General features: G+C 39.7%; 1 protein-coding gene and 1 long non-coding RNA gene across 9 annotated transcripts in view; both read right to left on the bottom strand.

The window, feature by feature from the left end:
- Window positions 1-25611, bottom strand: part of XRCC4 (X-ray repair cross complementing 4) — a 142742-nt gene that overhangs the window by 84244 nt on the left and 32887 nt on the right. For all 8 annotated transcript variants that reach the window (XM_088156744.1, XM_088156741.1, XM_088156743.1 and 5 more), the window contains exon 4: window positions 2288-2454. In XM_088156744.1, coding sequence (XP_088012870.1) covers window positions 2288-2454 — 167 coding nt within the window. The remainder of the gene's footprint in view (window positions 1-2287; window positions 2455-25611) is intronic.
- Window positions 20523-23773, bottom strand: LOC148219556 (uncharacterized). Its single transcript, XR_015799185.1, has 3 exons — window positions 23696-23773; window positions 21480-21521; window positions 20523-20935 (listed from the first exon to the last, which is right to left on the bottom strand). It is a non-coding gene; the product is annotated as an uncharacterized LOC148219556 (long non-coding RNA).

Below are 25611 nucleotides of genomic sequence, written 5' to 3'. Positions count from 1 at the left end.
CACATATGCTCTGCAGAGGTGAACACGAAATATCAAACTTAATGGCATTTCTTTAATTACCAGTGGCAACTTTCACAATCCAACACTATGAAGGAAAGAATTCAGCATCTCTGGCATTCATCCCTGTTCCCAGTGCTCTAAAATAATTCCTGGATCTCACAGCACTGCTCCCTCGCATTTCAGATTCACCCTCCCCCCAGCACTGGCAATGGTATGGAATGTAGATGAGCTAATGCTGAAGACTCAGTTTCAAGCCCAAAGTACCTTACTTGCATTTTTATAATCTGCTTGTGGTTTAAATACACTGTCACTGCAGTTGACCACAACATAAATTGGCAGCTATTTTGAATTTGGCTTGTCTACACAAATTTTAGATGCCTGATAACAAAATACCCCATGCCCAAGCCAAAAACTGGATTTTTATTGTTCAAGGAGTTATTTTGCTACAGATTATTGTTACTTAAAATTTGCCACCTCCATCATCAAGGAATCAGAGATGGGTTTGGGTTGGAGGGACCTTAAAAAAGCCCAGCCAGTTCCACTCCCTGCCATGGCAGGGACACCTTCCACTATCCCAGTTTGCTCCAAGCCCCAGTGTCCAACCTGGCCTGGGATGTACCAGCCTTGAATTTTCTATATGGAATAAAGAGAACAGCTATTCTGCTCAGGTATTTTAACTCATCCATCCCTGGAGAGCACACACACACACACACTCTCAACCCCAGGCAGCCACCTGCTCACCAAAACCTCCGTGATGGCCAAGAAAATTCGAACAGGGAGATGGAAATGGGATGATTGAATAATTCCACCCCAAGCCCCCCGACTCAGGGGCACAAAAGCAGCTCCGAGAAGCCTGCCTGCTATGTTTTAATTCTAATGAGGTCCCGAGGAGAGAGGCTGTGAGCAGAGGGAGCTGCAGGGGCTGTCCTGGCCTGGAGCTCAGCTCTCCACACCACGTGCTCTGTATTTGATGTTTCACCACTCAGCACCCTGAGTGGTGCAGGATGTAAATCCTGAAATCCTGCCTCCTGAACAAAGACAGGCACGGCTTTGTTCAGCTCGGGGCAACTCTCAGTGCTCGGAGCTGAAACAGCAAAGGGAGGCAGCAGCAGGGTAGAACTGGGAAGTGGCAAAAATAATTAAATAAAAAAACAAAAACCACTACACCAAACTAAATTAAAAAAAAAAAAAAAACAACAAAAACCTCTCAACCCCCCCACCAAAAACCTAACAAAAAAGCTTAATACTTCTTGAATGAAAATTATTTTTTAATTACTTTTATTTTGCATTTAATAGACATGGCCAAAGAGGGGTGACCATAAATCCTTCAGTGTATATTTTGAAAATCCATTTTTCATCTGCTCAAAACTACGAACATGCTAAAGAAATCCACCAGCTTGCACTGAGAACAAAGTCATGCAACTCTGATTTTTTTGCTTTGTTTTTTTCTTTTTCCTCCTTTTCTTTGGGGTTATTCTGTAAAAAGTACCACCCCACCATGGAAATTGATACAAGCACTAATGCCTCTTACACATCAGCGTGTAATGCAGTACAGAACACGGGTTATACAATACACTATTGTTCAATTACACTGTTAAGCAGTAAAACACTACTTAGGGAGGCCCTCTGCTTGTCAGGGAGACTGTCAGGAGAAACTGTTACTCATTTTAATGAGAGGGGAACAAAACTAACTCCTCCCCAAAAGTTGGCTCTCTTTTTCAAGGTAAATTAAGGCAAATTAACTGCATTCTTTCATCAATCTTCCTAGATTGTGTGTTTTTTCAGGTAAAGTTAGAAAAAAGCAAGATGAATTTCTGGCTGCTCTATGCTGACTGAAACTAGCATAGATTATTTCACTACAGAATGATAGACAATTGAGATAGCAATTACAAAAATCTCTTGAAAAATAATGGTACTTTTTTCTACAATACTGCACTCATTTTTCAATTCCAGCTTCTTCAACAAAGAAAACAAATGGAAGAGACAGCAATTTATTCCTCACTCAAAAATGTGAACAATTTCCAGTGCCAGTCCTAAGAATTATAGGAAATAATATTAATGAAAAGGCTTCCTAAAGAAAAGGAGGCTAATTCCACAGATTTTGAGGTGTTTGGGGTTTTTTTTTCTAACTCATAAGCTAAAACCACCTTTAATTGCACATTTTTAGTATCAGTTGCATCTTTTTCAAAGGGAGGAGATCCACAACCACATGGGTTGCATAAAAATTGCATAAAAATTTCTGTCCACTGCTACTGAGCTTCTCAGGTGAATCCACCTGAGAACTCACCTCTTCTCCACGTCACTCCAGTTGCTGAAAAGCTTTTCATTTTCTCTCTGCAGATGCTCAGTTTTGGCTTGCAGCTTTCCCAGGCTGTCCAGGCAGTAACCAATGAGTTCCTTGACCACTTCTGCTGGGCTTGGGACTTCCTGCAGCTTCAGAGATCCAAGTCTGAACTGGGACACAAGGAAAGAATGAATTATTTCAACTGTACAAGAAACTTCACTGAGGCTTTGTAAACTTGAATACATCTTTAATAAGCATAAGAAATACCTTACAGTCCTCCAGTTCAAAGGGAGATAATAAATTTGTCATGAAGAGGATGGAGGAATATGTCGAATAATCTACATGTTAATTATTTCCAGAGGGCCAAAATGTTGAGAAAGGGTCTGGAACATCTCTGTGCTGGAGGAGGGAAGGGGAGAGGGGATCCCATCCATCCATCCATCCATCCATCCACCCAAGCATCTCCAGGGCTGCCAGAGGATGGGGCCGGGCTCTGCTCAGTGCTGCCAGTGGCAGCAGGAGCAGCAATGGCCATCAGAGAAAGGGCAGGCAGTGCAGCCCAGCAGGAGGAAGAACTTGTGTGCACGGAGGGGCAGAGCCCTGGAACAGCTGCCCAGGGAGGGCCTGGAGTGTCCCTGTGTGGAGCCATGGCAGCCCAGCTGGACACGTTCCTGTGCCACTGCTGCAGGGGAGCCTGCCTGGGCAGGGGCATGGAGCACAGCATCCCCACAGCTCCCTCTCAAACACAAATATCCTGGCGTTCTGGGATTTTTTGTGATTTATGCAGCTAAAATGAACAATCTAGCCAGCAAGTTGTCACATCGGGGTTCAGACAGCACGTTCCTAATCATAAAAGGACTCCTTCAATTAAACAGGCAGCCTCACCACTCCAGTGAGATTGGAGGATCTGCAGTGATCCACTGTGTTTCTTCAGCAAGGGGGATGCCCTACAGGACATACAGGAGGCCTGAACATATTTGTGTTGCCAGGTCTGGGACAAACAACAGAAAACTGGTTTTTTTTGTCATGTTAAAGGAAGAATAGGTCAGCCATACATACACACCAGTGTCTGCTGAGCTATAACTATGCAAACCTGGGTGAAGAAACATTAATATCCATCACAATAGTTTGAGGGAGTGGAAGGAGAAGGGGTCCTCTCTCCCATCTTGAGATTATCAAAAAGACTGGCATAAATTTTGTAGCATTTCCCTATGGAGAGAAGTATTACCCATCTTTTCAGTTTGAATACACAGCTATAATATCTTTAAAAAGCATAAACGTAAGTGCTACACACTAGGGAAGAGTTCACTCTGTGTTGTGGCAGCTCACTATGAAAATCAGAAATGCAGTTTGATTCGTTTTTTTCCCCATTTTACTTAGGAGAGCATGGAAAATGACATAAAAGACATCTATATATAAAAACCCTATTATTTGCTAACTTTTTAAAATGCAAGTTTCTCTAATGCCATGCATAAGTTTTGGCTGAAAAATGGCACGGTAAAAGCTGCTCACAAAGCTTTCAAAGACATTGTTTGAAACAAGGAACAGTCCTTCCACGCAGACCTTTTATGTGTGGAAGTCCCTGCCACAACACATGATACCATCCTGACCTCCTGCAGCAAGGTCAGCCTGTCAGAAAAGGTGGAAAACCCAAAGGTTTAATTCCCAATTAGCCACCAAATTCACGTGTGCTGTCTCTGAAGCGTTGCTGTCCTTAGCTGGTGTACATCTGATGGCTACAGATGAAAAGATGCTTTTAATTTATTTTTGGAAATTAGATTACACTATCAGTAGCCCACAGATTGGCGTGCACCCCCTGAATATCACACTTGGTCTCTGACAGCATTAACAAAGATGGACGTTTGTGTAAAAGGAAACTGTTTTTCATCACTTGCAAGCCACCACCACGCTATTTGGATAAAGAATTCACAGAGATAGAGAGGCACAGTAGCACAGATAAATACCATCACAACCTTTTACAGTGAAGGAAATAACAAGGAGAGCACATCATTTTTGTTTTATGCCTTAATACATTCGACTGAGATCAGGTATAGGCAAATATATTTAATCAGGGCAAAAAAAATTCACAGTTTTCACTGCACAAAAAGAATAAAAAATGCATAATCTTAAAACAGGTTTAAGTGAGTAGCAGTAGAGTTATTCTGAAAGCCCAATACCACTGCACAACCAAAATCATGCCAGACACACAGCAGACACTCCAAAAGCAATTGTAATTATAAAAAAAAAGAAAAAAGGAAACAAAACAAACAAAACACAAACAAAAAAAAACCCCAACGAAACAAAAACAAGCAAACAAACAAAAAAAAAAAAACCCACCCAAACAAACAACTCCACTAAAACAACAAAAAAAACCCAAAAACCAACACTGCTAGAGGGACACAGAGTATTGTGCCCATCTTTGCAGGTGCTGAAGTCCAACACTGATGGTTTATCTTCAGTTTAGCCTTTAGCTCAGTCTTTATGGAAAACAATCGACTATTACCTACTTTCTCACAATAAAATTCACTGTCCTGCTTCTGTGTCTTAGACACTGAGACCTGTGGACCATTTCTAGGAGGCCCACAAAGGTGACCAGAGCAAGCCCATCACCAAGGGCTTAAATTTATCATGAAGGTGCTGACAAATCAACTAAAAAAAGGGGGGAAAAAATAGGTTTTCTGCAAAACAAATGTTCTTCTGTTTCTTCTCTCCTCCCCTAATCTTCATTTATCCAGCTACCTCCAAGAAAACACAGAATGTTTGGATACAGCCCTAATTAAAAAAAAAAAAATAAAAATAAGAACAGTGTGACAGCCTGGAATAGTGGGAGGTGTTCATGGCCATGGAAAGGAGTGGAATGAGATGGGCATCCCAAAAAGCACCCTGTGGTTCCATGATCCTGACACAAAGTGCACCAAAAACCCCCTTCCCCGAGGCTGTTCCTGCAGCAGGGAATTGTTTTACACCCCCTTTTTTAACACACCAGCACTAACAATAGCAACGCTGCTATCTGGGCAAATTGCAGCTGAGTGGTGCTTGCCCCACCAGGAGCCCGGTGCTGAGAGGCTGATAAGCCAAAAAGGCAGCTGAATTCCCAAAGCAGGACTAAAACTAGGCAAAGGAAAAAGGAAATCTCAAGGCAGGTCTGCTCTGGAGTCCTGCTGGCATCCTGAACTGGAAAGGTGGTAGAGGGGAAGATGATAAAATAACACAATTTCACATCCAAGGACTCTGAATTTGCGACAGGCGTGTAAATTGCAGACAGAATTCTATTAAAATTAAATGCTGGGGGGGGGAAATATACAATTAAAAAGGAGATGTTCGTTTTTGCCACACACTGCTAAGATTTTCCTTGCAACTAAAGCAAGAAATGGTGCAGTTATTTGTCCTCCACCACCAAAACCACAGCAGGGAAACTGCAAACAGTTCTAGGGAGATGCAGTGGAGGTGGTTAAAGATCAGGATACCATTACAAACAGTTAACTGGGTGGGATATCAAGATAAACAGCTCTTGCTTACTGCAGGAGTGAAAGAAAACATCATTAACACCTCACTTAGATAATTTGACAAGCAACACGTCCTGGGTTTGGATAACGTTTCCAACGTGATTTTATAAATTTGCAACGGTGAATTTAAATTTTTTTTTGTTAGCTTTGTAAATTCCTGCACGTTGCTGCTCTCCAGATGAATTTAAATTTGTCACCATCCTTACGGCTGCTGTAGCTCTCTGGCTCTGCATCATCTGCAGATGTATCTAATGTGCTTTCTACTTCCCCTTTCAGATCATTCAAGAAAACATTATCTAAAACACTGAAGCACTAAACACTTCATTTATACAGAGAAGGAGCAGGTCTGGTAGAGGTCCCAGGGGACAACAGACTGACTGTGACTGATTCACTGCTGCCCTTCAGCATCTGTTTCATTGTTTGTGGGGATTTTATTTTTTCAAGTTTTTATTTTTCTAAAGGCACAGGAAGACGAACACAGAAGCATTTAGAAAACGGTGTTCCCTTAATCAGAAATCACTGTCATCACGTATCCACTAGGCCTGTATTCTGAGCTTAAAAAATAAAAACAATAATTAGAAGCTTATGACAAAAATGTCATTTTCCCCTGACATCTCGCCCTGCCCACTGTTGGTCTTCTAGAGATGAAGAAAGACGTGATCTCAACCATAAGACACAAAATAATTCAGAAATAACTGAAAAGGTTTCTCAAGTTTTCTTCTAGATGCTTATGGGAAGATGTGCTCCACATAAGAACATAACAGTTATTAAAAAAATAAGATAACACATTTTTCACAGAAGATGAAAAAACCTGAAAGTTACTTTATTATAGAGAGACAGTGGATTTTAATTTTGCATTAAGTAACACATATCTGCTCTATAATCCTTGCATTACAACAGTCCACTAAAAATGAAAGTTATGATATCCAAGGCAATAATTATCAGAGGCTATGCACTGAAAGGAGGAGACACTCACACAGTAATGCCTCTCTTCTGAGTCAGAATCTAAAGCTAAACACTAACAGTGAAGTTATTTCCAATAACAACAATTTTTCACTATGTCTATAAGAAAAAAAAAATCATGCTGGAAACTCTCATTACATCTGCTTTGCTGGTTGTGATTTCTCTCTGTATTAGTAAAATATTCTAACAACTCTTTCTAACAGTATTTTTTACCCACAATACACTTAAGGAATTCTATACTTCCACAAGGTGGGAAAAAAAAAATCAGATAGATTCTGTCCTTTGTTGTCTTGGCAGGGTATAGCATAGATTGATACAGATTATATGATATAGATATAGATGATATAGATGAGATATAGAATATATAGATGATATAGAGATACAGCTAGATATATTTATATATATATATATATATATATATATATATATGTGTGTGATGTGTATTTGTGAACCTCTCTCCTATTAAATCTTGACCCACAATATCTCAATTTTTCCTTCTCTGTTTTGAAAACTAATTAACAAATAATTTTTGGAGAGAGCACACTTGACAGGTGCTTAGGTCTGATTATGAAATGAAAATATTCCCAGAGTGTGAACTGAATAGTAGAGGTTTAATCACACAAGCCAACCTTGTACAGCCATTTACAGGCTCTAACTCAGCTCATTCAGCTTCCACTGCTCCAACCCCTGAGTGAGACACAGAGATCCCAGTGCTCTGCCCCTAAAACAGCATTTCAGACTGAGCCAGCACACCCAGAAACACCTACATCCTCGCAGACAGATGCTGCCTCCTGCCAGGTATTGCCCAAGCAATGTCCTTTCACCAGGGAGATATTAAAGAAGAATTTCAAGAGGAAAAAAATAAATTCCAGAGCAGCCCACCAGCACAGAGCAGCTGTGCAGTCCCTGTCTGGGCTCTTGGAGACCTGCAGTCTGTGAAAGCAGCTGTGACCCCTGTGCTGGAGCAGGAAAGCCCTGCAGATCCACACAACAACAAATCCTTTTGTCACTGCCTTGTTCTGAGCACAGAATCACAGAACCAGGGGATATGAAGGGTTGGAAGGGACTTTAAATCCCATCCAGTGCCACCCCATCCACGGCAGGGACACTTCCTCTGTCCCCAGTGTCCAGCCTGGCCTTGGGCACTGCCAGGGATCCAGGGGCAGCCACAGCTGCTCTGGGCACCCTGTGCCAGCCCTGCCAGGGAACAATTCCTCTGCCCCATATCTCACCTGATTTTCCCCCTCTTTTAATTTCTACCCATTCCACCTCGTCCTGTCCCTCCAGTTCCTGATGCAGAGTCCCTTTCCCTGTAGCCCCTTCATGTCCTGGAAGGTGCTCTGAGCTCTGCACACAACCTGCTCCTTTCACAGGGTGAACAAACCGAATTTTCTCAGCCTGTTTCTGTAGCAGAGGTGCCCCAGTCCTCCTCATCAGCTCTGCGGCTACCTAGAAAACTCCTGTTAGGAAAAAGTGTTAAAAGCTGTACAGGCGAGCTACCCTGAAGTCCCCTGCCCATGCCCTTGTCTACTGCTGGTATTGAAAGCAAATTCTTTACTACAGAGGCTGAAAGTCTTAATTAAAACTAGTTAGACTTGAGTTAATTTAATTCCAAAGGAATTGTTACCAAAGGAAGTTGTGCCTTGAGATACAGCAACTTTCTTTTTCTCAGTTGAGAGCTGGAGCTCTTACAAGACAGCCTGTGATTCCCTGTTACATATCAGCTACCTCTCCTACTGCACAGACTCTGAAATAATGAATAAAAATAAGCTTTTGCTATGAAAATACCTAAGAATTTAAAGGAGAAAAATGTTAATGAAAATTCATGTACAGGGTTAAAGAATATGACCTACAAATGAATGATGCTGACACATACACAAAGAAAGTATTGTTACAAGCTTGAATCTGGAAGGCATTATACCATTTTTATTTCTTAAGTCAATCAGTGAGTGGTCTTGATTTTTTAAAGCTGTGCCACTATTATCTCGAGGGAAATCATTCGGCAGTAACTATGACATCCCTGGGTGTGGTAATAAAACGAGCACACTAGACTTGCACAATACAGTGATGACAATGTGAAAGCAGAAGTTGCTTTTGTAACAGCAAACTCTAGGAAGCTAGAAAAAATTACACAGCACCATGGAAGCCAAGAAATCTGGCAGGTTACATCAGATGGTGTAAAAATACGATCACCAGCTCCAAAAAACAAGTTTAACACAAAAACCCTGCCTCCAACAAACTTCTCCCCTGACGAAGGCATTACATCTACTCTAGAGCAAAACAGCTGACGTGATTGGTATTCCTCTCAGGTTTTTACCACATGCTGCAGAAACCTTCAGAATTGCCAACCTATCAGCTCCACATCCATTGGAAATTGAATTCCTTCTGGCTTCGCTATTTTGCCTGGGAGGAAATTTAAAATATAATTTTAAATACAATTATATGTATCAAATATATATATATATATATATATATATAATTAATAATATACAATAATATAATACCATATAATTATATTATTATAATTAGTATCTATTATTAGAATTAAAGAATATAATTAATAATATATAATAATTATATATATATATATATATATATATATATATATATATATATATATATAAAATATGTAACTTAAAATATTAAAATCTCCCAAATATTTTCTGTAGAGCACTCCACTGTTTCTCACAGCCTCAAACCCCACTCATTGTAAGGACTGTGGTGCAAGGAGGCTTCACCTGTAGAGGAAACCACAGAGAAATTGGGAGCATCCCCAGGTAGTAGAACAAAGAAGGCTCTGTTACTCCTTCCAAACCCACATCAAGCTTTATGCTCAGAGTGGGCAGCAGATCCTGAAAGCTCTTCATGGAGTTACTGACTGGGAGGGAGCTGTGCAGGTCTGAACATCATTTCTCTGGGACCTGCACACACAAGAAACATAAAACCCCTCATACAGGAATTTAACTTTTCAAAAGATTATCTGCATCTCATTAGTGTAGCTGAGTTATTTTTTTCCTAATTTGTCTCCTGAACACACGCACACGCCCGATTTCTATCAGTTTGTTCTAGGACATCTCTATTCCCTGGCTTACAGTGTTCTTTTCCCTCTGTCACGTTCAGACTCCGTAATTTACAGATAAATACATTTCTCAGCCAGTATTTTTTTCTGCTGGACTAATGCTCCATGTAGCTTTGGCTACGTGTTACTTTCTCTGTCCCTCATACCACACAACCTCCCTCTCAATTTCAGCTTGCATTTCTTGACTGTGAATGACCAGGAGTGTACATTTAATTTTACATAATTTTACAGACAGGGAAGATCCACAGAAAACAGACACAGACTTTAATACTGCTAGTGTTCAAATGTCACATAAATCTATTTGCATGTTTCGTTTCTTTCCTTTAACCATATACCCTGTGTAACAATCACCAGGATGCAGGGATTATCTACATTTTAGGATGCCTGGTTGTTCGGATAGTTTAGGAGGTAAAAATAGTAATTGAAAATAGTAAGATCATCAGAAAATTCTTAAATATCCCTCCCCACAAGAAAAAAAAATAAGTCATGCACATAGGTTAGAGTACTAAATACTGGATTTCTTTCATGAATGGCATTATACGTCTTTCCTTAAAGCCTTTGGAAAACTTCCTTGTTTAATCTCTACACTCCTCAGAAACACCATATTTCACGTATCTATACAATCAGCTACTTCTGTGAAGCCTAATCCCACCCAGGCTGAAAGGGTCTTTAGCTACTGAATTTTGACAGCTGTGGCATGGTCTGGTCAGGATCTACCCAGGCTGTGATTGCACTGCCTCAAAGTGCTCTGTAACCATTTTCTCAGACTTGTTTTAAAAAACATGGCTCATGAGAGCACTTCCTCCTAACTAACCTTAAACCTACACAAACATACATATATATATAGATATAGATAGGTGTAGTTGCAAGACCCAAACCAGATCTTTGAAAAAGCTAAATGTATTTCCAAAAAAAGACAAGAACTGAGTAAAGTTGCAGAGCATTTGCACCACAGAAATGTTCATCTCTCAAGGTGCTAAGCCACAGAAAGCTGCCACTACTTTCCCCCCATACACACCAATTTTTTTGACCATTGTGTAACTGAATCCCTTAAAATTAGAAATACACTAAACACTAAAATGAACTGTGGTGGTAATACTCGGCACCTGTAACATCAGGTATTTCTTCGACTTTTTTCCCTTTTTTCCTCCCAGTGGTAATCACAGACGTTGTTTCACTTCACCAAGAGAAAAAAATAACAATCAAAGCAATTGGATTAAAAAAGCCAAAGGCAAAAATCCATAAAAATCAGGTGCACAAGTTACTTTTTAGAGCAATAAATATGGAAAAGGCAACTATACCTGATAGTTCCATAAACAGTGATGACACGATTGTGCTAAGAACCAACAATTCAAGCATTTTGTTGGATTTGGAATGAAATTACTATTTCACCACACAGAAACTGTCAGGTTTGTATTTTATGCATGCACTCCAAATGCTTTATTCCTCCTCTATCCTTCCCCTCTTTTTATCATTCCCTTCTGCATTTCAGGCAATATTGTCCATTCAACTCCTTGCTACCCCTCTGCCTCTTGAAGTGAGCTTACAAAGAGGACTGAGGCAGGACACCCTGAAAGGACCTTTTTTGATTTTTTTTTTATTTTTTTTCATCTTTTCCCTCATTAATTCCGCGGCTCCAGGCAGGATCAGATGCGTTCCCACCTCGCTGAGCAGGCAGCAGGGCTGTGAGCAATGGAACTACTGAAGGCTGGTTTCCTATGGCTATGACTCTTGTGCTGGATCCCCTAATGTCTAAAAAGGTGAGAAATCCAGTCAAAGCTTTTCCCTTATTTAATGCATTCATAACTTCTCTCTCCCGTGAGGATTTGCTAGTGTCTAATAATACAGTTGATCTCATTCCACAGCTTTTTCCAAAGCAGGCACATGAATAGGGTCTCTTTTTCTCCATCCAGGCACCTATTTCCATGAAACTAGTAGGAACCTGATATCTCTGAGACCTTTACTCCTGTCAAATCTGTTTGAAATTGTCCAGGAGTTTCAGAAGTTATTGGGGGGAAAGGGAGGAGGTAAGAGGCTGGCAGTCAGCAGAGGAACACAGCATGACCACATAAGCTTTGTTTCCTTAGGAAGCAGGGTAAAACACTTGCACTTTTCATTATTTTTAAAACCTGCCCTAAATGAATTAGGAAATGAGCTTTACTTGGAGATCTAAACTTGTTTTCTTCTTTGTTTTTCATGTAATTTATAGTGTGGCAATAATACAATAGACTCTAGACATAACATCTGGATTCAGGTCTCAGGGCTTAAATGCATGAACAGTTCACAACTGTGTTAATTTAGATTTCAGAGAGAAAGCCTTATGAGATAGCTTAAATCAGAATTTATTTCCTAGAGAAATAAAGAACAGAACATGGGCACATTATCATAACACAACTGGCACACAAACTTATCACACAGCAACTTCCTTGAGTTTGAGGCATGAGTCTCCCTAAAACATGAAAGGGGACCTGCCAAGGATTTTTAATTTAATCTGACGGGTTGGGGTTTTTTGTTGGATTTTTTATTGTTGTTTTTTCCCAAAATATTCTTCATTTATGTTCAGGTATCCAAGTTGAAAATTATTCCAGAAAAAAAATGACAACTTATTTAAGTAAAATGTTTAAAGGAGCAGACTGAAAGTGTTTTTCTGAACAGTCACAAAGCATATGTAGCATGAACATGAAACATTGAGAAAAGCACCATGCAAGCCTTTAAAAAACTCCAGAGAAGTTTCTACAAGCATTATGAAAGGTAGACCTGTACAAATGTGCTCTCAGTCAAAAATCTCCAAAATAAAAGCAAGACTTGCAGGAGTGCTGGTGATATTAGTGTCAAGTAAAGGTTCCACGGTAACAAAATATAAATGATTAATACTTCCAAGATTAAAAAAACACCCCCACATTACGTGCTGCATAATAGGAGTATTTTAATTCTACCTGTCAACCGATCCCATTCCTACATGTGAAGCCCAGACTGCAGCCTGCCTTTAGGAACTGTAAAAAAGCACAGCTGAAATGTCTGGAGTAATAACTGTCAGATATGAAGACAACTCATCTTGGGAGCTGCTTCCCTTCAAACACTTGACCTTTAGGCTTTGGGAAGTAATGGAAACTATAAAGTGCTGGGTGAATACACCCTTGGAGCTGACGTGCCAACGTTTTGCAGTAATCTGGGTCTGATTCCCCCTGAATATGCTGGCAGTAAACAGATCCAGGATTGCACACGACTCTTTTTTTTTTCCCCCCTCCTCTTTGGAAAGTAAATGTATAACCACGTGAATAAGCATGAGATAATGCCTAGACCGAGGCAAAATATAAAAGTGTTCCCAGCTAAGCACTACAAACAATTTTCCAGTGTGAGTAATAACACTGCACTCATTTAGAACAACCACTGACTGTTTTCAGGATGGTATTTTACCTTTTGTTTGAAAAAAAAATCTCTTCAGGATGTTGACAGCCACATGCTGAAGCCTTCAAGATCCAGTCACTTAACTACTTAATAAAAAATTCACTGAATGGAGTTATTCTATTATTAAAAAAAAAAAGAAAGAAAGAAAAATGGCAACAGATTGAGGGTTGTGTACCTAATCTGAGCAATCTGAACATCTGTATATGCTGTGCCCCACCCACAAACATGGAAATAACTCATTGCATCACAAGATATATGTACTGAGTATGAAAAAATTCCAGTAAAGCCAAAATTCCAAGCAACACTGAGTTCATAGAAGGACATAAAAATTTCTATAAATTGTCAAGACATAAATAGAACATTTCTTTCCATCCAAGAACCTAAAGAAACAACAACAACAAAAAGGCCATAATCTCATTTGCACATAGAAAGAAATCAACGCAAGGTCAGGTTCAGAAATTCAATGCAGGTGAAAAAAACTTTACTTATTTCACTCTCCCTATGGTTACGTCCCTATTGCTATGGTTCAATTTCATCAGCAGGACAAGATTTCTCCTACCCCTTAGGATACTCTTTAATTAAACTTCAAGAAGAATAAGAACGAAAGACGTAATTTTAAAAATCAAGGAGTGCTTCACTTTGTTTCCTTATAAAACACTGTCAGGTAGAAATTTGACAACCAGTGTTTGTTCTAGACTACACACTGTGGTGATAGCAGGATGGAAATTTTTACAGCTAACAGAGATTCTCACTTGGTTGGAGGTGGGTTGAGGGGTGCATTTTCCCCCTTCTTTTGTCACAAGAATAACCCCTTCAACAACAGTGAAGTGTTTGTGACCACAGTGGTGCCAACAAAGACCCAAGAGGCAAACCCAGCTTGAAATTATTGACAAGGAGCAGCTCAAACTTGAGCCCATTCCAGGTTCAGAGGGAGCAGCAGTACATCCTGAACTCCAAACTGATGGTTCTTGGGGCCATTTTCCCCAAAAATGTCTGGAGGAACCACTGTGTGACCCCAGTCAGAACTGCATGTTGTATTATGTAAGAATAATTACAATATTACAATTTTATTCCTTAGGTAAAGGCCACTAACTCATCATAGGCCCTCTGAAATCTGAGTGATCAAATGTCACTTCTCCCTGACTGATACTAGGGGATTATTAAGTTCTATGTCAGATCCACTCATGGGCACTAGGGATTATTATAATGGTAAAAGGTATAAAAATCTTTGCATTTACGAAACCTGTATTAAGTTCTAATAATAGTTCTAATAAAAATAGGTTTTTCTGGAAATTCAAATCACCTAAAGACAAAAAAAATTCCCCCCATCTTAAATCCCTTTAAATGCTTAAAATGAACGCAATTACGTCTTTTCACAATGGAAGTTTTTACTCAGATCAAAAGCTGGAATGGATTCAATTAGAAAATATTTTTCCCTGAAATCTTACAAATTCTCATCTGCAAAAGAAATATAGTTCACAGATAAAAAAGTTAGACTAAACTGGTTGCTAGCGACACAAACAAAACATTTACTTTCTTTTCCGCACAACACCGTTTTCAAAAGTTTTCGTGACGGAGTATTTAGAGGATTAATGTTTTCTTAAGCCAAGCCAACCCTGGATGAAGGAAAGCAATTTTTTTCCTCACAATTAGGAACCTATAGAGCACAACTGGAGATTTCATGGGATCATGCTGTAGAACATGAGGTGCTCAGACGAGGCACCAAAAAAGCCACATCAGGGCATTTCATTTGCAGAACAAAACAGAGACCGAAATTCCCAAGGAATCAAGTGAAATGAGCAAAGTCTCCTTAATTTTGCAGTCTCCCAGTGCAGAGACAGACTCTGGATGGCCCCAGCAGTTTGTCAGAGGCCAAGAGCAGAACACTTATCACAGAAATGGCTCAAGGTGTCAAAGAACCTCAGAATTTAATTTCATCTTTGCAGTAATTTCAGTGGAGGGAAAGCATCATTGTTCACGTCTGCCGTGTTTTATTTTCTTCATTTTTACTTGCCAGCAAACCAGCGCAGAAGGGAGAATCTGTGGATTTTCTGAAATCTGTAGCAGTAGAACTAAAGGTGTCCTATGAACCAGAAAATGCTGGGATTTTGTGGTTTTGTTTGGCTTTGGTTTTTGCTTTGTGCTTGTTTCATTTCTAAGCACTCACTTTATTAGGACACTAAGGCAAGATCTTATTAGGACAATAATATAATATTAATATAATAGTACTGTTATCTTATTTACTACAGAATAAAAAAATACTAGCAGTGGGATCCCCTTAAAGAACATCTTGTTGAGCTAGTCCTATGTAACACGATCAATAAGAAGAAAAAAACCCACCAACCAACCAAAAATAAACCCCCAAAAAGCAAACAACCAACCCAACAAACAAAAATCACCACAAAACCAACAACCAGAGAACAGTGCATACATTGAGGTGATAAAAAACACAAAACTCAACAAGCACATACTTCAGTCAGCAGGAAGTTGGAAAAGAAGATACACAGCAGCAAATGCAAGCTGGAGAGCTAATTTTTCCTTTAAAGCACAAAATGTCTCAGTGCCACATGTCAACCATCAGTTATCAGCATTAAAAAGAAGTCACTGATCTAAAATTGTGGGCAAAATGAGAACTAAAGAGATGTGTCTGTCAAGAACCTATTTTCAAGGGCAAGTTCTGGTGACTTGGGGAAGCCCTGCCCAGGAAGACCTGATGGAATACAGGACTGCAGGACCACCCTACACAAAGCCCTACCCAAAGAGATAGTGGTAAGAAGTTTAATTTCACATTTTTTCTTGTTTTATATCAATATTTCACTGCCAAACGGACAGTGCTTGGTGAGACAATGGCATAGCCAGAGCTGAACAGACCTGACATGTTCATGTAGGTTCTTTTTTGACAAAGATATAACAAGTACTTGCATGGTCTGAGCTGTCCTCAGGCAAGCAGTTATCTCCACTTGGCTAAATATAAGTTCACTGAGGTTCTCAGTGCATGCTCAGCCACAGACCTGCAAAAACCTGGCCCCAAATAACATTTAAAACAGAAGAGACCCACCACCATTTCTGAAACTGCAGAACTGATCACTGAGCTTGCTTCCCACACGAGTAACACGAGGGGTTTTCTTAGGGACGTACAAGGAAACTGCTCCTTTGAGCAAATCCCACCTTGTGCACGAGGAGATTTTTGAAAAGAAGCCGTTGCAGGCTCTGGGACAGCTGGTTTAAACACAGGAGATGTGATTGTTTATGCTGAGATGTAAGCTGGGGGAAGCAGTGCTCTCAAGCCCCAGGCAGCTGAGCTGCAGTGACAATGGGAGCGTGAAAAGCCGAGGCTGGGGAGCAGAATTGTGTTAGTGACTGCACCAGCCCACACAAACACCAGCCAGAGATGAACCACAGCAGCTGCACAGCACACGGGAATAGCTCTTTGCTGCCAAAAAACCCTAAGTGTAAGAACTCATTTAAAAAAAAACAAAAAAAAACCAAAAAAAAACAAAAAACGGGAGATATTCCTATCCTGCGCCCGGCTTGCAAAATGAAGAATATTGTTTCATGTTTTGCAAGACCAGAGCCAGTAGCCAGTAGCCAACACCACTCAGACCAACCTCAGAGTTTTGCTGGATTTTTTTTGTCTGGTTAACCTTTAAACAATCACTAAAATAAATAAAAGTTAAGTAAGGATGCTCAACACTGCTAAATAGTTTCTCTCCCCTTACTTTGAGCCATTGGAAAGTGATGATGGTAATTACAGAAAATGTTGCTTCAAAATACTACCAAGGAACAAAAGAAAACAGGTTACTGCTGTCCAAATTTCTGTTAACATTAATTATGCCAGAGCACATTGAAACTTGCAAAAGCAGCATGTTTAATGTCTCTACGTTTTGCTTTTACCTACTGGAGTGCAGCAATTCAAATATGTTGGAAATTAAAACAAAAATGATGCCATGCTGACTGAACGTGAGGATGAAATTTCCAAGAAGCAAAAGAGATCTGATAATAATTTCATCACCTTTGAGTGTTGAAATCTACCTAAAACACAGCCTTCCATAGCAAATGAAGGAACCTCCATTGTTAAGCCTTTAAAAATAAACTGGATCTTCAAAATCCAGAAGTTTAAGTTTAAAAACAAGTGTAATTTGTGCACTATTTAACTATCCCAACTTCCAGCAAGTTGGGGTTCCTCAGAGAGAGCAAGTGGACTAACTCAAAATACAAAATTCCTGCACCAAGGATTACAGATCAGCCACTTTCAAAAGACATGGAACGGACAGGGAGTTAAAAAGGTTACTAGAAACTGTACAAAAGCGCAAAATGGACACTGCCTCTCCAAGTTTTCACACTCTTACCAGAAAGGTTGTGTCTCACACATCTGAGCACTTATATTTGGAAGATCGTAAGGAGACAAGAACAGCAAGTGAATCTATTTCACCTCTCTCTAAATAAATTTGAGCAGAATGTTATGGGATTGGAGGTATCTCATCAGATATCTCAAGAACCAACATTTGTGTGAATAGAATCGTCGACTGTGTGCAGAATTCAGTAGCTACAGCACACAGCAATCATGATTTCTCCTTCTTAAACCTGAAGTTAGAGGTAGTTTACCACAAAAGACCACAGTCATGATCACCTGTGTTATGTCTGAATGAGATTCAGAGAGCCCCTTCCAGAAAAGAAGATGCACCACCAATTGAATAAACCCTCTGTGGCTCTAGAGATTACACAGTACAACAAAAATATCCTGGAAATTAGGCTTCTGTTTTTGTCTAAATAAAATCTCGGAATTAACTGGTATCTTACCTTCACACAAATTTCATAGATTAAAAGTTTAGGGCGGAATTCTATAATAATTAACTGATATCTTTCATACAAATTTCACAGATTACTAGTAGGATTGCACCTAAAATTGTGCAATTGCAAAACCGTTTTTAGGGACATTTTTAGGGACACACAGTGAGGCAGATCTCGTCAATGGAGAACAAAACACTTTTGTTATACCCCTCCCAAGAGGAAAGACAGCTCTCTGCAGAACTGCAAGATAATTCACGTCAAAACGAGGAGGAATCCTAACTACTATGAAAACAAATAATGTATTTCAAAACCCACTGGGAGGAGCCCGTTGTGCAAGAGGTCGGGATAGTTAGTGCTCCTCTACTTCAGTTCATTAATTGTAGCTAAGGATGGATTTATTTATAAATATGAGATAACTTCTCTATCATGCCATGATTATTGCCTCTCTAAGCCAGTAACATAAGTCTTATACACAAGCTTCCTTTTCCTTTCCAGTGGTTCTCAAGTTAAAAAATAGCAATTGAAAAGCAAAATCCAAACAGGATGACTCCTCTCACTTTTCTCCTTGATAAATTGGGAGCAACATTTAAATATAACATTATATTTAAATAAGCAGTAAGTAAAACAAACAATAACACAAATCAACTGTGATGGCTGACTTGTCCAGAAAGCAGCCACTTCCTTGGCAGAAAAGTTGGGAAGCTGCAGTGCTGGAGGAGAAGATGAAACAATTTCTCCTAGCACGAGAGCTTCAGCTTAGTGAAAAAGAGAACACTTCTCAGCTCAGAGGGAGATTTTCTACCTCTACAATGCTAAACTGGGTTCATGCTACTTCCAACAGTGGTTTTGCAAAGGAGACTTGGATGTGGTGATGCCTGGAGAGCTGAAAGGTGGAATTTCAGTGGTTAATCAGCAGCAGTTCGGCTCTTCTGAAGAGACAGGGCTCCTTCCACACATCCTTCAGGGTGAAATCAGACGCTGGACGGATTGCAGGGGTCTGGAGAGCTCAGCACAAGAAAAATGTGGAACTGCTGGAGCAGATCCAGAGGAAGCCACGGAGCTGCTCCTCTGCTCTGCAGCCAGGCTGGGAGAGCTGGGAATGTTCACCTGGAGAGGAGAAGGATCCAGGGAGAGCTCAGAGCCCCTGGCAGGACCTGAAGGGGCTCCAGGAGAGCTGGAGAGGGACTGGGGACAAGGCAGGGAGGGACAGGACACAGGGAATGGCTTCCACTGCCAGAGGGCAGGGCTGGATGGGATCTTGGGAATTGGGAATTCCTGGCTGGGAAGGTGGGGAGGGGCTGGGCTGGAATTCCCAGAGCAGCTGTGGCTGCCCCTGGATCCCTGGCAGTGCCCAAGGCCAGGCTGGACACTGGGGACAGTGGGAGGTGTCCCTGCCATGGCAGGGGGTGGCACTGGGTGGGCTTTGGGGTCCCTTCCAGCCCAAACCATTTCACAATTCCACAATTCTATGACTTTGAAGTGATTCAGTCAAGTAGTGAAAAGCAATGATACAAAAAACTCAGAGCCATTTAATCCCCCAGAGTGATGATACATAACATATTTTGGCCCTACTCAAATTGTAAGAATGTAAGGGGATTACAGTTTTCTAGCATTAATATTTTCAGCCATGGCAACACCATGATTTCAGGAAAGGTATCTTGTAACTCCTGTGGAATTATTCCATTATCACAACAAGGTTCTCTGCCACTGTCTCATCTTGTAGAATACTGAGGCAACAACCCCTTCTACCCCAAAACCAACAAAAGTCAAATCAAACCAAACCAAATCAACCCAACCAAACCAAACAACAAACAAACAAAAAAACTAAAAAACCAAACCAAACCAACAAACAAACAAACAAAAAAAACCACAAAAAACCCACAACCCCCCAAAAAACCCAAACAATCAAAAACCAAATTAAAACCACCCTAACAAAGGAAAAAACACAAACGCACACACCAGAAATCTCCCAAACGAACAAAACCAAACCACCAATAAGCCCCAAACAAACAAAAAAAAATTTAACCAGACAATTAATGCAAGGGGTTTTTAGCATTCAATCATATTCCAGAGCATAATGGGCTGAGAGCTCCATTTTCCACAGCATCAACCAGTTTGTAGTTCTGATAGACTCAGCCCTCTTTCAGAACAAATGCGTGTTTACAAAGACTTACAATAATATGCCAGCCATGGAAGAGTTTTTGATGTCAAGGACTCCATTATATGTTTGGGTGCAAGTTCAACAACAGCTGCTCCAGATTTAATGAAGGTAGTACTCAAGGGACCGACATTTCCTGGATTTATTTATGGGAGCTTACAGAAAATGTTCAATATGTACCAAAATATACATTGTTCAGAGACTTTCATGCGTGAGAGTGAAACTCTCAATGTTTGATTCATAATGGCTATTTCACAAGGGCTTACAGGAAATAAAACTGTTTATTTTAATTGCATACAGCAAAAAATGTTAGAAAAGAAAGATTTATGTTCTCTAGTGACAGTGAATGTTTTGGGCTAATTTGTCATGGTTACCATGGACAGAAAATAAAGGAATACTATTCAAGCACTACTCCAATTCAAGCACTACTCCAGTTCATAGACAACTTAAACTATCAGCAAATACTCAAGTCCTTTTTAATCATTCATGTAAGATTACAGCACCTTTTAAATACAGCATTACTACTTGCTCAAACCCAGCATTTTACCTTTATTTTTCTTTTCCATTAACAAGGCAGTTTGTTCATGTTTCCTGTTAATGGAAAATAAAACCTGTGAATTTAAGAAAATTTTCACAGCAATTACACAATACTCAAAAGACTAGATAGTATCGATCTCTAATTGTGTCAAGGTGATTTTCCACTCCAGTTCGGGATCTCTATTCTTGACTGTATCATGACAATTTCTCTAAAATTAACAAACAAAAAAATAAACTGTTTTACATTGTCACTTACATATTGTCCAAAAAAAAAAAATACTATGAAGAAACAGATGGAAAACGATGCATGTGCCTATATTTATTGAAAGGTTGGGGAAATTAGTAGAATGAGGAGAATTTTGATAAAGATGAACACTGGAAATTTGATTACAATGTGTACTCTGAAAACGGAAATCAAAATGCAAATTTTAAAAATACTGTACATTTTACTTTTTCTTTGAATATTCCAACATCTGCATTGGCCAATGCTTTGAAAAGCAGAATCACTACCTACAGGTTCACACCTAGTCTGTGGAAATTGTAGCTTTTCACTGTTTTGTTTATGCTTTCCTGAATTTGTGACCAGACAATGGTCTGGTCACACACTGCCAGTTGTTACTGTGTTTTCTTACATTGTCTCAGTTATTAGGGTGTTAACTGGTAATGTGACTGAGCAGAAATTAATGTCAGAGCATTACAAATGCATTTTGTCTGGCTGCTGAAATACTTCATTTCCAGCATTATAGCACCTACCCCAAAACATTTTCCTCTTGTATTCGGAGCTGCCAACTCTGTCTTCAGCAAAAAGAAAACAGAAAACAGCAAAGGAGAAATTTCAACACAATTTCAATGGTTTTAAGTATCATAAAACATAAAACTCTCATCCTTCAGCCATTTCTTAGGCCTCACAAAGCATTAGGAAAGCCAAATACCCTTCTGCAAGTGTGAGCTTCATTGTGCCTTTTTGCTACAAATCACTTTCACTGTGAACTGAGACACAAAAATGAGACGTTTGCCTTCCATTTTTCTCTCCATTATTCCACTCTTTTTCTCCTTTCCTTCAAAACCCACTGCTGTCACAGACTATTTCCCCTCCCATCAATTTCTCACACTTATTTATCAGTACAGATGAATGTGTCCAAAGTTGAGGGTAGTTCTTTTAACTCAGATTACTTGTGTGAAGCATTGTTCAAATGGCAGCCACTTCACTGCTTTTGAGGAAAAAAATGAACAGAGAAATAGAATTTAATTAAAACCAAACCGTTGTTCTTAACTTCTGTTTCTTCTTGTCTAACACCTGCATTAAAAAAGTGACAATACACAAGAATAATTCTATTTCAGCCTGAAGCCAAACAGTTTTTTGCAGTATACAGCTGAGTGACAAATAACTTATTTACACCATTGCCTTTCCAGAGCCATAGAAATCATGTCATTTAACTTAAAAGTTACCTGAACAACTATCTCCTGAGAGCAGATGGCCCACAATCTACAAGCCTTCAAACTTTCCTCCAATAACACAAAATTGGATTAGACAACCCCAGCCCTTGTGAAAAGGAATATTAACAAAGCCCAGCATCCACTTTTTCTTGCCTTTGGCAGTGCTAATGAGCACTTCTACAACTTTTACTCACATTCTCCACAGGTTGGACTCTAAAGTCCTCGACCTCTCTTCTTAAGGATTTGTCCTTTCTCATTTAAACATTTCAAATCGTTGTCATTCAGAAAGAAATGTGAAGGAAGGGGTCAGTAATGGCACAAGGAGAACAAATACTTGGTTGCTTTTTTCACACTGAACTTCAACACTAATGACCCATCCAAGAAGAACTTAAGAAAGACTTTCATTGCCCCAAAATCACAATATAGCGTTAAAATTTAATTTTTTTGAAAGTGTTAGCTTTAATTAACTCTTTTTTTTCTATATGGTTTTCAGGTTTTTTTTACCTTTTAAGCTGTGCATTTTTAAGGTCTTCCCCTAACCTTCACAATGGGGACTGGCAAAACTTGAGTGAAAGCTAAAATTCTTGCTCAGCTAGGCAACTGTGGTAAGCAGACTTCAAATAAATAACAATTTTAAGAAAAACCAGCAAACTGTATCCATTCTGCCTTCAAATCTTGTATTATTATTGTTTAGCTTGGATGTTTCCCATACCAATACTTTTTTCTTTAAGACATGAGACCTTAATGGGTCTAGATGCCACTGTTACACACAGAAACTCCATGCAAAAAATGTGAAAGGTAATTAAAATGATATCTGATCAACAAATCCACGAAGTAGACTATAACCTCAAGGAAGCTAAGCCCTACAATTAGCATTATTTTTCACAGTTTTCTCCTTCTCTTAGCACTTAATTCCAGAACGATTTTCCCCACCAAAAATCCTATGCTAGCCCAGTAAAGCTAACGTGATCCCTTCAGTCCTTAGAACAGCCTGAAACCTATTTTTCATGTATAATAATCCAGTTACCAACATCAGAAAGCTCGTCCTAAGTCCATTAATTGCCTTTCCATCACAATATGGTGGCACTGAGCAGCTTTAATCCAATTTGTAAATAAAATCGGCAAAAAAAAAAAGAAAATTAATTCATTTTTCCTCGATATTACTGCTCAGCCTGCATCATTCCTTGCTTTTAGCAGGGCTGAATGAAAAGTGAGAGCTATTAACAGCTGTCTTTTTAATAGCAATTAGCTAATTAGTGGTCTTTGATGGGGCTGGCTGGTGTCACCACCCGCTCCAGCTCAGGCTGTGGTGACTCAGATCACCAGGCAGCGCCAGTGAATCACTGGATTTGTAAAACTGGAACTTTTATGATGCAGCTGAGACCTTCCCCTCAGCTTTTTCTGCCCCTCCCAGCTCCTCCCTGACAAGGCAGAATCCCTCTTCTCAAAACTTATCTCCTGCCCAGCAGGGTCGTGCAAGAAGCCTCATCAAGTCCAGGCTTGTAATTAATTATCTGTTATTTTTATCTCACCTTTCCATTTGCCTACAGCTACTGAGATTGTTCTCCTTGCAAGGCTGAGCTGGAAAACAATTGTTGACCTAAAATTCGAGGCACCTGTAAAAAAAACATCAACTTTTCAATCTCAACCAGCACACCTGAAGTGAGCTCAGAGAATGTGCATTTCTGTTATCAAGCCCTACAAAACCATCACTTTGATGTTCCTCCTTACAAAGTTGGTGCTGCTGTGTAAGGGGTTTTTTTTGGTTGCTGTTTTAAAATTGATGTAAATACACAATACTCCCATTGTTCACTCAGAAAGAGCAATTGCTTTATATTGGATCTGCTATTTACAGCAGTCAGGTTTCAGGAGTTACACCCCATTTCAGCCCCACTGAAGCTCAGAGCACAGTCTTGTCTCTGTGGTTCTCCAGCCAAGCCAAGAAAGAAATAAATATAAGTTTATATGAGCCTTAGTACCAGAAACTTCTTTCAAGGTAAGAAGTTTCCTTCCTGAACTTGTTTCAGAAAGAAACTTCTTTCATGGGAAGACTGGAACTTTTATTCACTCAGATTGCTAACCTGCAACTGAAACAGCTGGAGGGCAAGGCCTTAAAGAAATTCCAATCTGGACCAACTAGAGATTTTTAATATTTAAAACAGTTGCTTTCCCACAGGTCATAAGATTGTGCACTTGTCATACAATTCAGGAGAGAGAAAACAGCCTGGGTGTGGAGCTGAGACCATTTTTAATTAATTTAGTGGCATAATATTCCTAAATTAACTGCATGCTTACAGCAAGGGGTTCAAGAGGGCTGCCACATTTGAGACTTTATTAGGATCATGGAATTTCCTGAGTTTGATGATCCTGATGGATCCCTTCTAAGCCCAGGTTCTGGTCCTGCAACAGGACAACCCCAACAATCCCACCCTGTGCCTGGGAGTGCTGAGGAAATGCCACATCTGACACCGACAGCACAGGGCTGCTGCTGTGCTTTTATTTACAAAGAACTAAAGCTGGTGCAGATATGACCCAAGAAACACTCAGCGTTTTTCTCTTCATTACCCAGAGCAGCAGGAACAGACCCATGCAGGTTAATGAAAATAGCCTGGATACAACCAATTTGTAACCCCTTCTTGAAAAGTTATATTTACTACCTTAATCCAATTATGTGGCTTTTTTTGAAGGAACATAAAGAGAAGTGAATACATACATTCACTTCTCTTTTTGAGAATTTTTACTTTATAAAACAAGGTGCCAACAAAATTATCTTAGAATTATAGTGATCTAAAAGTCTTGATTCTCTGATAAAATTCAACAAGTTACAAACTTAAGTGTGCTCATCTATGTAATATCTTCCTTAGTAACTAATGGATTATCTTCGTGACACACAAATATTTTTGCTTTTCAGATTCAGAAGAGGAGATGGATTAGTCTCAGCTGTCTAAAAATTTGCTAGAAGACTTAAAAATACAGAGGAGATTATTTTAAAGATTGGCACAGAGTATTTCCAAAGCAGTCTGCATTAGACCACTATAGTAACTGCAACCAACGAGAGTTCTGAAAGATGCTTCCAAAAACAAATGAGACACAATAAAAGTGATGGCCTGCAACCAGGGCTGCACAGAAGTCCTTCATAACTCAGGAACTTGGTGAAAAGAGCAGTGCTGCAAGCTTTTCCAGCATATTGTCCAGTGGGTGAGTAACCAGCAGGAACCACCCTGTCCTGGACCGGCGCTGCCTCCCTGCCTGCCAGCTCAGCCTTCACAGCAGCTCCAAAATCCACTGCTAAGGTACATAGGCAGGGACTAAAGACTGAGCTTAACTCCTTTTGTTTGCTTGTTTGTGAACCTGGAGTGATGTCTGGAAGGAAAAAAAAAAAAAAAAAAGTACAAAAATGAAACAAGACGCTGTTCTATGTTTGGTTTCTAAGACCATCAGAGCCAAC

The sequence above is a fragment of the Sturnus vulgaris genome, chromosome Z, assembly GCF_052056855.1.
Source record: "Sturnus vulgaris isolate bStuVul1 chromosome Z, bStuVul1.hap1, whole genome shotgun sequence".
NCBI lineage: Eukaryota > Metazoa > Chordata > Aves > Passeriformes > Sturnidae > Sturnus > Sturnus vulgaris.
The sequence above is the reverse complement of the archived record's forward strand: the minus strand, read 5'-3'. Positions and strand labels throughout refer to the sequence as shown.